Consider the following 11929-nt stretch of genomic DNA (forward strand, 5'->3'; position numbering starts at 1 on the left):
GTCAACAAGAGCCGTACTCACGCGCTGCGATGTATGAACACGACTTCAAATTCAGTAGCTGTAATAGCAAAGTTTATCTGGGGCGGGTGCCGGAGGTTTGAGAATCTAAGAGACTCTTATTCCAAACAGTACTAACGAGGGAGTTGGAGTTTTAGCCCTGGAGATTTATGCAACAAGAAAAATGTTTTATCTTCTTCAAGATTTTAATCCCTAAGTTCATTTGGAATAACATTCAATATAGGGGGAAAAAAACTAAGCGAAGTCACGGAAAAAAACTAATTAGACGTTAATCATGAAAGCAGAAAATCTGTTAAAATCAATAAACTACTTTAATACTATTGCAGTTTTCTACTTTTCACATTTTTTCAGCTAGATGTTTAATCAAACAATTTATAAAAGTGCTTCTGTCAACAAACAGTAAAGCCATTTAATTCTATCCGTTTAATTAAAATTATAACTACCATTTTGTGGCCAAAAAACCCACCTAATTCTTATATATTACACACTTCTGCACTGATACTCTCATCTCGCCGGTTTGCCAAGTGTCCCTTGGAACAGGACACATCAGCACGTGTCCTCCCTGCCTCTCCCCTTCCCCCAGAAGTGTCCAAGCAGAAGATTTGTATTCCAGGATTCTTGTTTGCAGGATGAACTTAACTTCTGACACTTTTTATTCACTTTTGGGAACGGTTTTGTGTGCGTCCAAGATACCTTACACAATACTGCCCTGCAGTCCTAGCCCCGAGACTGTGTCTTGGGAGTGAGAATAAGACCGGGGGTGGAGTGAAACTACTGCTCTGGGCCAGCAAAATTGCCCCAGAATCTGATATCGTGTTTGTCCCTGCAACAAGCCAGGACTCGAACAGCCGAGAGGCGGCGTTGCCCAATCTACCCCCCTGCCTGGGCAGGGCTCCTGGCATTTGACACGGCTTTTCCTGAGGATGTCAAAACTGCCCAGAGTTGGGTTTGGTTAATAATGCAATAAGTCGTCAGATACTTTTTGTAGGAAACCAAACTCAATAATTGTGCTCGACTGAGTTCCCTTCACGTTTAACAGGAAATCCTGCAAATCCAGTCCAGCTTCTTGCTTTTATTTATGCACTTGAACTAGATGTTTTGAACATCGCAGGTCGCGCTGCACATCATCAGAGGACAAACTATCACTCCTCAGCAGAAAGGCGCTATTCTAAATTATTAACTCTTCTAATGGGAAGATACAGAAAAAGCTTCAGCTGCTTCCCCCACGAGCCACAGCCTTCCCCGCTAACGGCACAACATAGCACCAGAGCTAAAGGAAGCCACTTCCCTCCGCGCGCCCGCAGCTTTCGGACAAACTGTAGAAAAGGTGGGGGCGGGCAGCTCTACCTGCGGAAACGTTGAACTCTACAATTGCCCAGCTTCCTAATTCCCACTACAGCCACCGGATCGTTCCTCTGGGGTGAATTCTATACCGAACCGATTCTGCACTGCCCAGCAAAGCCCAAAGGGCTGAAAGGAAACTTCTTACCGTAAAGAAACCAAATTTGGCTATTTCACATCAAACAAATGCCAGAGACAGCCATCTACTTCTGTGATGGGTCAGTAAGAACTGGGGTTCACGCTGCCCCGACTCCGAGCAGTCTTGGGGTCACCACAATGTAATTAGTGCACTGATGATACCGGGCTCGTGTCCCAGGGTTGCCACGGCACCAGCGCCAGTGAGGTTACACCTACACGGCCCCTGTTCAGTTTAGGACACAGGCTTGAGCTTGCCTCGGATGTAACTTGTGTTTCTTAGCATTGCTCAGGTTTCACCTTGCTGAGAGTTGGTTCGGTTTTGTTGGGGTTTGGGGTAGTAATTGTTCTTGCGCACATTGAGAGTTCAAACCGGTCGTCTTAGCGCTCCCTCGTCTGTTGGGAGAAGGTCGCACTGTGTCTTCCTCAAAGAAAAGATGAGGGAGATGAAAGGGAGAATTTCTATTTCTTTATTTAAATGTTAGGAGCTTGGTTGGGGTTTTTTGTTTTCCTAATTTCACCATGAATCTTTAAGAACTGTAATATTTTTAATCAACACACCCAGAGATCAAACACTCAGCTACAGTTTGCTAGAAATACTTAGAAAATTGATTATAAAAGTAGACTTTAAAAGTAGACGTCCTGCTTCATTTTGCCTACAATAGGATTATTTTTAATCACTATTATTCAAACAATAGGACAGAGACCTAAGGGTAAAAGTCGGCCATCCTCACACGACACGTTTGTCTGCAGCGCTGGGATCGACACAGCCAAGCAAGGCACTAGAGAAGCTCTTGACTTAAACAGAAGAAAATACCGAGTATCTGCACGAAGAAATCCTTCTTAACTGGTCCCAGTCAAGGTGCAACGGTCTTTAACGGTGTATTCTCAAAACTGAAGAAGTTCCCTTACCAAAAGGACGGGGTGACTATTCCCATGCCTGTGCGGCTCATGCTGTAGTAGAAGCTTCTGCCTGATGCCGGTGTGTTCGGCCGTGTCAAGGGTCCCTGTTCTGAGGAGATGATAAATTCATCTTGAGAGCTGATCTAGTGAAAGTTGTATTTAAAGGGAACGTGAACGAACGATCAGAAAGGAATATTGATCAGCTATTGACTCCAGAAGCCAATCACTAACTTCAGGTGTAGAGCGATGGAAAAGGCAGTTCAGGAGTTGGCTGGAGCCTAGGAAGTAAGGAAGAGGTAAAAACAAAACTTCAGAGGCTATTCCAGTTCTACGGGTATGAAATCAATGCCAACTGAGGTGCTACCAACAGAAACCGTGGGACGTGCAAGACCACCAATAAAAGTTTATCCTGGCTATTGCATTGAAAAGGCTGTAGTTGCCTCAGCTGCTTGTTAGGATGGCGACCGTACCAGTTCTCTTTGCTCCAGCTGGTGTCTTTGGCTTCCATCACATGGAAGGTGAACGCGTGGCGAGAAGACCCCGAGCTGTTCAGTTCACTCTTGTGGACGACTTCACCGTGGATGAGAATGAGTCCACCTGTTTGAAAGAAACATCCGTGCTGCTGTTTTCAAATTGCCAGTGCTAGCTTTAAAACATCAGGGAAGTTGAGAGTGTTAAAATGCAGTTGTAGCTCTCTTGTGTTCGCGAGCTGTAACGCGGACTTGTTTGGGGGGTGGTTTTACCTTTACTTATAGGCAGAGGTATGAACTGGCTGTTGTCGTAGGCTGGCTCTGACCCTACAAACTCTACACACGTTGAGGAACCTGAAGCCGCACGGACCATTCTCCGGGTAATTCCACCTGCAAATCCACAGAATAAGCAAACACCCATAAAAATGAAACAGCTAGCTACATTCTGCACAGCAGAGGAACAACTTCTCTTGGCAATGACAGGAACTTTATTATTACAGTCTATTCAATTTTTTCCTTAGTAATTTGGGTGGGTTTTTTTCATTAAACAAAGATTTAGGATTTTCCAGCTGTGGCAAAAACTGATAAACAACTGCCTTTTGGTTGCCTTTTTGGCTCTTTCTGTGCATTGCAACATAACCCTTTAGGAACACCAATAGTCATACGCTTATGCAAAGCCAACCTTTGGTCCATTTCTCCTTTCTATAAGAGCATAAATTGCAATCAGAATGCAGCTGACTCCAGAATTTATGAGGGATCAGCGCCTTAAAATCTTAAGGGCACTACGACCACACTCAGTGAGTGAACGCTTCGGTAAGCAACAGTTTAAAGCTGAGCAGCGTGCCCTAGAGGTGGTGAAAAACAGAAGGCTGTGCTGGTAATCCAACAGCGGTTACACACAGCAAGTACCATCGCTGACAACAGCCGTTCCGTGAGTCTGTGCTGATCTGGTTTTGTCTGTGCCTTCCCCTGGGACACTGGTCTCCGATGGCTCGCGTGGTGTCCACGCGATCCCTGGAGGACCTGGAGGCTTTCCTTGTTACTGAAATCCAGACCAATATTGGACAGTTTGTGCATGGAAGAGGATTTTTATTGCCCTTACATAGGGCTGTGAGGACTAAAAATTTTATTGGCCAGGGCAAAAAAGGGGATCTTTGTGAAGGGGGTGCAAGGTGGAAAAGGAACAGTTTTGTGAGTGGATGAAGAAAAAAAAAAAAAGAAAAAAAAGTGTGATTTCTCAGTGTATTCCTACTCTGGAAGGCAAAAGGAGGATGATTAGTCTTTGCGGTCCAGATCAGACTTGATGAACCTTTTCGAGGCTACAGTCGGAACTGTGGAGGGAGCACCAGCACACTGCCTCTCTACAGGAGGAAAGGACCCCGTAGTCTGAGACCTTCTTTACACTGAAGTCTTAAATCTCAGTGGCCTGGCAAGGAAGACTCTGAATCTTGCAGGGGAAGCTTCCGAAATAATACTGAAATGAAAAGAAAAGGTTCAGGAGCAGGTTTAATGGGCCTCCCCTTAACAGGATCTGGAGGAAATAAAAATTCAGGAGGACTGTCCTTCCTTGCCCCAGTGCCCGGATTCTTTGTTTCTAGGCTAGATATCAACTTAAAACTAAACACAGTCGGTCATGCATACTATTTCTTATTAAAAAATATTGTTCTATTAGGCTCATGTGATGGACTGGTGGCCAAGAGCAAAGTGAGGCAGTTAATAACCTGCTGGAAAATGTGGCTGTAGATTTGACAACGGCACGGGGGGAGATCCTTGCAGTAAACAGCCGTCCTTCCAACAAACAAGACCGGCAGCGCGTTTCCGCAGGCACCGCGCGATGCAGAGAACACAACACGGCCCGCGTTACCCTCCACCCTTAATCAAGATGAGGAACGCGTCTCACAGCACCAAACCACCAGGACTTACTGGTGTGAGAGCCAGGAATGAACCACAAGCAGCCGTTCTCCCGCGTGGCATCTTCCAGGGCGATCCAGAAGCCCAGGATTCTGCCCAGGGGCTGCGTGTGCAGGAAGGTGGCATCCTGGTGGGGGGTGACTGCAACGAGACACAGTCCTTAGGGTCTTCTCATGCCGGAGGAATTCAGTACCGCTAGAAGGACGGCGGGCTTGTTCTCCCAGACTTCTTGACCTGACCTACCCTGCCCACCCATCCTCATACTCATTAAATCTTACATAAAAATACCCCCAGTCAGCCCGCTGCAAATGGAAAAGTAGCTCTTTGTTCAAGTTGCATATGATGTAGAAACATTTCTGGAAAACGTGGATGGTTTTTAATAATTTTAAGAAGGTTTGGACCACAAAACTGACAGGGTTAAGTCTGATTCTGAGTCTTTTTCCTGGTAATATTCCTTTCCTAAAGGAGTGTTATCTGCAGCGTGATAGAGGGATAATACGAATCTCACCTTCACCGCCAATGCCAGGTTGCTGCAAGGAAAGAAAGGTGATGTGGGAAGAGTTTCACAGCTTCCCACCTAACAGGGTCTTATTTCTTGAGTGACAAGGCGACTTGAGTTACCGTACCTTGAAGATATACATGCTTTGCACAACTACTGGTCTCTCAAGCCCTAGTTTTCTTCCCAATTCCTGCAAGAAAACTTTCCAAGATTCATGTTTGCTGTTTTCTGCACGCTATAAGGCATTATTCTTTGAAGATATTTAAATTTCCTTTTACGGACAAAACTACTATCCTTGGGAGTCTAGAAAATTAAGATTAACTACTCCCTAATTTATTTTTTTCCCCAGACCGCTCAAGGAAACAGTAACAGCTCACCTGCACCTTGGAGGAGTGGGTGATCTGCTTGAAGACGGGGTCATGAGCATGTAAAGCTAAGGGGAAAGAAAAGGCTCAGACTGAAGGTTTCGTTAACAGAAGGGAACTTGGCAGCTCCCCGTGATGAGCTGCGGAGACGGCAGCCACGCAAGATAAATTGCAGCCAGAAACTTCCATCCCTCCCCAGAGCGGACACGCCTGGCTCATCCCCCTAAGGTGATACGACACTTGTACATTTGTACAATCTTCGTTAGAGACCCAAAAATATAATCACTCACTGGCCACAAACTGTATAAAAAATAGTGTATAAAGAGTGAACAGAAATTGAGTATCGTGTGATTAAGTATTATATTATGCAAATGCTAACACGACAGCCGCTGTACATGACCCTGGGGCACGTAGGTGAATTCACCCTTTAAAACCACAGTTCTTAAGACTTAGCAAAAGAAGCAATTCCTGCAAAAACGAGCTAGGTTCGGTGCCCTTCGCAGAGGGCCACAACCTGCAGGTCGGAGCTGTCGGTGCACAGACGCTGGCTACAGCCCAGCTCTGACAAAAGCGTGAAGCAAAGACTCGGAATCGTGCCTCCATCTCACCGTCACCAACTTTGCCACGAGGACACAGGAGCGGGTCCAGCAGGGGCTGCTCCCGAGCAAGGGATGAGGGAAGACTCGACCAAAAAGAGTAATTACAAAAAAATAAGTCTAGAGAAGCCTTTTGAATTGTTAAGTTGCTGAGTCAGCAGGCATCTACAGTTGTTTTCACTTCCCCTGGGGAGAGGCTGAAGCCTGGCAGGGGCTGGGAGAGGGAGAGTGTTTTTCTGAGAAAACCAAAGCAGCGAGACCTCTCCCTACTGAATTTCCAAGTTTAGTGAAGTTTAATCTGAACAAAGTTCATGGGTTTGGAGACGCAGCGAATCCTGCTCTCTTTTTCCATGTATTGTTTGAAAACAAAAGGGAACAAGTGAGAGGGGAAATGGGTCAAACTGAAACCAGTAAGGGTAAAGAAAAGCCGCGGGTGACACTGGAGGAGGGAGGACAGCCTCGGCGTTGGCAGCCCAGCCCTGAAAGGACACGGGAGACACAGTTTGTTCTGTACTGAATGTGACCAGTCTCAGGTGGTAAATTTATTAGGGCAATCTCTTACATGAAAGGGACAAGGGCTGAAGTCCAAACTTCGCGTGTCAGTGACTCTGAGCTATGCACGGCTGAAAAAACCCTCCGAGAAGGGGTTTTTTTTGGAAAGGATCGTAACGGAAGATTTTTAAGTCCTTTGAGAGCAGAGAGCGAGGGGCGGCACGGAGAGGATTGCAGAGACGGCGACAGAGCGACGTGGGGAAAAGCGGACTGACGTGTAGAAATCAAGTTGAGGAATTTAATGCAGAAACCCAGAGCAAAACAGCCCGGGGTTGGGAAGACGGGAGCGGTGTGGCCGCCGTGGCGAGAGGGGGTGAGGTTTGCGACATTTGGTGCAGTGGTGCCCGGGAGGCACAGAGAAGCAACACAAGAGGGAAGAAGTCGCTTCTCTGCTCAGAAAGGTTTCAACTTTGATGGCCAAGCTTATTTCTAGTGAGTAGGTCTGGAGAAATCCTCATGTCTGAAAACCACATCCCTTTTGTCCATCCCCCTCAAAACCCCATCCTTTAAACATACCGTGGCCAATCTTGCTGATGGATTTCTCCTTCGGAATTAGAAAGTTACCTACAAAACAAAACCAGAATTTAACCTTGTTTGCAAAGCAGGAATCGTCCCTAGAGCTGGAAACCGGCCCCTGACCCCTCACCCAGCCTCCTCCTGTCCCTCCCTCTGGCTAACGCAGGCCAGAGCTTACCTCTCTCATCCAAAACGCCTTTCTCAAAGAAGAATCTAATCTTGTCTCCACTGGTTAGGAAATAATCCGAGCTACCCTGCCAGGGATAAGAGCCCAGTAAAGATGGTATCCTTGTAAAAACATAAACGAACCTTTGATCAAAGCGTTAATACTCACCTGCATCTTTTCCCCATCAAGGTGCAGCATAAACAAAACAACAGAAATGGCTCATACCAAGGCTTTCCACAATACTAAATCTCTTGGCCTTGATTAGGACTTTACAAGAACCTCTCACGTAGGGGCTACCCTTGCTTTTCTTTTGCTGGCTGCCTGAAAAATAACCTATTTTCTGTCTGCAGAACAAGTACAGAGTGATCTGTGAGAGCTGCCCCTATGAGAGGGCAACGGTTGTGGGGGCTGAAAGCACGGCAGGGCCACACGCACCCTCTCCTTCACCCTCCGATAAGGCCAAACACCTGTAGAAAGCTGGAGAGCAAATGCCTCTCACAGCGTTATGTTCACTTAGAAAAGAGAGTCACGGTCCCCCAGGGCGAATCCTGAGCAGCTATTTGCCTTTTCCCTTTCTCCTTCCAGCACTGCGAGGGGACAGCCCTGCCCTTCTCGGTACCTGCGCCCGGAGCTGCTCCTCTTCCTTGGTGGAGAACTCGGTGCGGCAGTGCGGTGGCACTTCCATCTCCGATACGATTCTCTGAATCTGGTTCCTCATGCTGTCACACTCCTCTGCGGTGAAAAAATGCTCTAGGACGAGGAAGCCATCCTCGCGGAACTGGAAGAGACGGGGTGACTGCTCTCCTCCGGAGCCCTCGGGGGAAGCAGCACAAAGCAAGAGAAGAGAGTTCTGGCCCTTGGCTGAGCCTCAGCCCGGCGTGAGAAGCATCCCAACTTCAGCTCTGCAGCTGGACAACGTGCTCTTAATTTTTAATTTCAGGAGGGGTTTCTGTTGTAAAAAAGATAGTTCGCGAACAGGCTCAGATTCCATACAGGTAGGAACAACATATCTCAACCCCTCAGTCCACAAAGCAGAGAAGATCTCTTCACTAGAGCCTTTGCGGCTTAAGGATATCTTATTTAAGACTGTGACCAGCAACTATTAAATCACAAAGCCCGCTAACACGATCAGAGCAGTCATACCTGGATTCCAAATAAGAATGAGATTCCTTTACAAGCTGCAAAGCATTGCTTTCTCTAAGGGAAAAATCCCTGGGTGATTTCTCACAGTTGACTACACAATCCCTTACAAGATGAAGTGAACTCTGTGGCATTACTGTTTCTTTATATAGAATACCCTGGAGATTATCCTTTGACAGGCAGATTTCAACTTCACGGATGAGAGCTGAGCAGCGGAGACAGAAGGGCACGAGAGAAATTCCTCCAAGAGCTCTGCAGGACAAGTTGCCCTCTGGAAGATTTTCTAGCCACGGCAGGGTCCTCATACACTCAAAATGAATGCAATACAAGAAGCTGAGAAGGATATAAAGTGTCGTAAAGCAGATCTTTGCTAGATCTGCTCACGGGTTAGCTAGCAGTGACCGTGTCTTACAAGTAGCGTCACCCGCCTGCACTACAGACGTGCTCCTTCCCCCGAGTGCAGTTCCTTACCTTTTGGATCTGATGCTGGGTTACAGACGCCATCAGGGGCAGAAGCTCCCAGGATCCCACCGGCACCACCACCAGCACCCACGCTCTGCAGGGCTAGCTCCCCGCCTCTTCACGTGATCCTTTTCCCAGCATGTGATAACAGCAAGCGCCGGGCAGCCGGACTGTTGCGCAGCAGAGCTGCCTCTCGAGGAATTTTGTCCCCATCTCTGGGCATTTGTTCCTGGCGGGGACGTTCGGGGCTGCAGAGTTTTGTTTTGGCTCTTGGTGCTACCTAAAGTGCACAAAAGTGTTCTGCTCAAGTGCGATCACAAACTTGATTCACTGCTTAACTCCAAGGAGGAATCACTGGTTTAATTAATAACCCAGAATAAAAAAAATAGAGCAGTTAAGCTGGTAAACACAGTGGTAAAACAAGATAAGGGAGGTAAAATAAGATTCAAGTGGGATGAAAAGATCTGAAAGTTTTGAAACAAATTTGAAGTGGCAATTCAGGCTCCTGCAGAGCCCTTTTTGCTCAGTCAGCGAGTCCTGCCGGCTCTTCGGCACCTGAGAGGGACTCCAGCAACCCAGATGACAACTGGCAGACTAAAGGGTGTTAAACCTAAAGAGCTTTCCCTAAGGGTTCGGTAAAATTCATAGAGAACGTATCCGTTATTTTCATTCACAGCTGCTCTTTGGCGATGTACACCTCGGTTCGCTCTCCCGCGGCTCCGAATGTGCATGTAAATAGGCGAACCCAAAGCCACAGCTCAAACCAGGGAGAGAAAGTGCAGAAACTAGATCGAAAAAGGCAGAAGAGTGAAGAAAAGATGCCAGCCCAGCGGTGGCGCTCCCCGCCAACACATTCTTCCCATTGCACAGGAATCCCTGAGGAAGATTTTTCTCTCCAGAGAAAAATGTGTTTGGCTCTTGCAGGAAACACTGGAGCACTCCCCAAAGAAATAACACCATGGGGGGTGAATGCATCACTCACCTCGCCAAAAAAAAAAAACCAAACAGAAAAATGAAGGAGTGCAAAATGCTCATGGGAAGGAGTTTACTTCCAAATATATTTGCTAGCAACTGAAAATCTTAAAGAGATGTGTTCGAAAAAATAAAGTCCTCTATTCTGTAAGGGAATCAACTCTGGATAAAAATCCCTCCTCATCTTGTTCAAGGTGGGTTTTGGTTTTTAATGAAAAGGGAAATCAGTGTTTTCTCTTTTTGAGCATTTACAGCTTATTTTCAAGCTTTTCTCTGCACACAAGAGGATATGAATTTGGTAGTTTAAAAAGCTAAATTTTGCCAGACTTTAATCACTGGGCTACAAACACGGAGGGGAAACAATCAACCTCCAATGCTGCAAAACTCAAAAGAATAATCAAGTAGCTCCTCCTTCCTCTTAGAGTACTCTCACCAACTGATGGAGCTGAAATGGCTTTAAGGAAGATGTGTAACCAGTGGGAAAAATCCCCGTGTAGCTATTGCCTGTAAGTCGATCTCATGAGGACCCACCTCGCCCCTCACCGGGAGGCAGCAAGCCCGGAGAAACATGCCTTCTACTCCCACGCCACTCTCAGTGCCTCTCCGTGTTACCTCCGTCATTCGTAATGTCATGTACTTCTCATTCCCAGGCATTTTTTTTTCCAGCAATTTAGCACGTCATCTTCTCCACTCCCCATCTTACGCACACGTGATGACTTCAGAAGCTGTTTTAGTTCATACGCCTGACAGTAAACCACAGCTTTCCTGTTCTATAGATTGTTTTGAGCAATATAAACAGCAGATCGCAGCCCACAACACAGCAAGTACCAGAAGATGATTGCATAAACCAGGAGAGGCGACCCATCTTGGTTACAGGAGCATTCATCAGTGGCTGTCCTTAGGAGTCCTCCAGTTCTTTGCCACTCCAGACGTGCTCCTATTTTGAGGCTTAGAAAGACCTTTGCAGCAAGAGGAAAACCACCTCCACCACATAATGCCCAAAAAAGTCAAAGAGAAGGATGTCATCTTTGTAAATACCTTCTCTTCCAGTAAGTTTAAATAAGGAAGGTAGAAAGTACTCAGACAAAACTGGGAAATGACCCCCTTTTCCTTCCCTTTCTCCCCCTCCGAGAGCTCTTTTGCAGACTATTAAATAACATTTTCTCCTGCCAGCTCCGCAAGAAAACTGCACTTCTGGCAAAGTCCATTGGAGGCTGCCAAAGCCCATCCCATGTCTGTATGAAAGGTAGAGGAGTGAGTGACCTCTGGAACACCGACAACCCTGCAGCGGACAAAGCACAAGTGTTCAAACGCCTTTTTGACTGGCATGATTATCCTGATCTCCTCCTCAATAAGAGTTCCTACTGAAACCATTTGGAGCCAAGCCAGCTTGCCAGTTCTCCGGAGTCAGTTTGAGCAGCTCAGCACCCTCGCCAAAATTGCTGCTGTTGGAGCTGCCAGGGTTATTAGGTAAGCAGAAATTTCAGCTAGATCTCTTATCACATCTCCTGAAGTCTTGGATATGATCGGCAAGAAGTGATAGAATATTTAATGAGAAACAGGGAACACAGAAACAACAATAACCAAAATGAGTATTTAAATTGTATTAAATAGTATATTAGTATTTAAAATAGCATAGATACTTGAATACTTTTTTCCCCCCTGTATTGGCAGTCCTTTCTTTCAAGTTATCAGAAGCCTCAGAAATGCAGTAATTTTCCATCACAAGAATTCTCATTGTCATCAACAGGTAAAAACAAAATGGTTACTTTCTTCAAAAATCAGCAAGGTAAAAAGCTTATGGTGCAGCAGGGCTAGAGGATTTTACTGAAATAAAACCAATATAGTTCCAGCTGCCTCTTCTGCATCTTTACTCTATGCTT

General features: G+C 46.3%; 1 protein-coding gene across 6 annotated transcripts; it reads right to left on the reverse strand.

Moving 5' to 3' along the window:
• Nucleotides 1-310: 310 nt before the first annotated feature.
• PHYHD1 (phytanoyl-CoA dioxygenase domain containing 1) lies at nucleotides 311-10448 on the reverse strand. 6 transcript variants are annotated; one of them, XR_012676747.1, is made up of 12 exons: nucleotides 9084-10448; nucleotides 8092-8250; nucleotides 7485-7560; nucleotides 7307-7354; nucleotides 5655-5710; nucleotides 5405-5467; nucleotides 5287-5308; nucleotides 4791-4919; nucleotides 3768-3909; nucleotides 3141-3257; nucleotides 2868-2994; nucleotides 311-2675 (listed from the first exon to the last, which is right to left on the reverse strand). XR_012676747.1 is itself a non-coding variant. In XM_075170330.1 (11 exons), exons 1-11 carry the CDS (start codon nucleotides 9114-9116, stop codon nucleotides 2630-2632), a joined length of 876 nt encoding a protein of 291 aa, XP_075026431.1. In that variant the 5' UTR covers nucleotides 9117-10432; the 3' UTR covers nucleotides 311-2629. The 6 variants fall into 6 exon arrangements, 4 of the variants coding, with proteins under 4 accessions (XP_075026431.1, XP_075026433.1, XP_075026432.1 ...); XR_012676748.1 differs by having other exon boundaries at nucleotides 3777-3909; nucleotides 9084-10447; XM_075170330.1 differs by lacking the exon at nucleotides 3768-3909 and having other exon boundaries at nucleotides 9084-10432.
• Between the last annotated feature and the right edge of the window lie 1481 nt (nucleotides 10449-11929).

This window comes from Calonectris borealis, chromosome 21, assembly GCF_964195595.1.
Source record: "Calonectris borealis chromosome 21, bCalBor7.hap1.2, whole genome shotgun sequence".
Taxonomy (NCBI): Eukaryota; Metazoa; Chordata; class Aves; order Procellariiformes; family Procellariidae; genus Calonectris; species Calonectris borealis.

Bases quoted from the DNA above. Each gene is read 5' to 3' on its own strand.
- PHYHD1 (XM_075170330.1), bottom strand. From the start codon at position 9,116: ATGGCGTCTGTAACCCAGCATCAGATCCAAAAG. The intron at 5,711-7,306 runs GTATGTTTAAAG...CTTTCCCCTTAG, and splicing joins CATCAGCAAGATTGGCCACG to CTTTACATGCTCATGACCCC. The intron at 4,920-5,286 runs GTGAGATTCGTA...GTCTCGTTGCAG, and splicing joins ACCTGGCATTGGCGGTGAAG to TCACCCCCCACCAGGATGCC.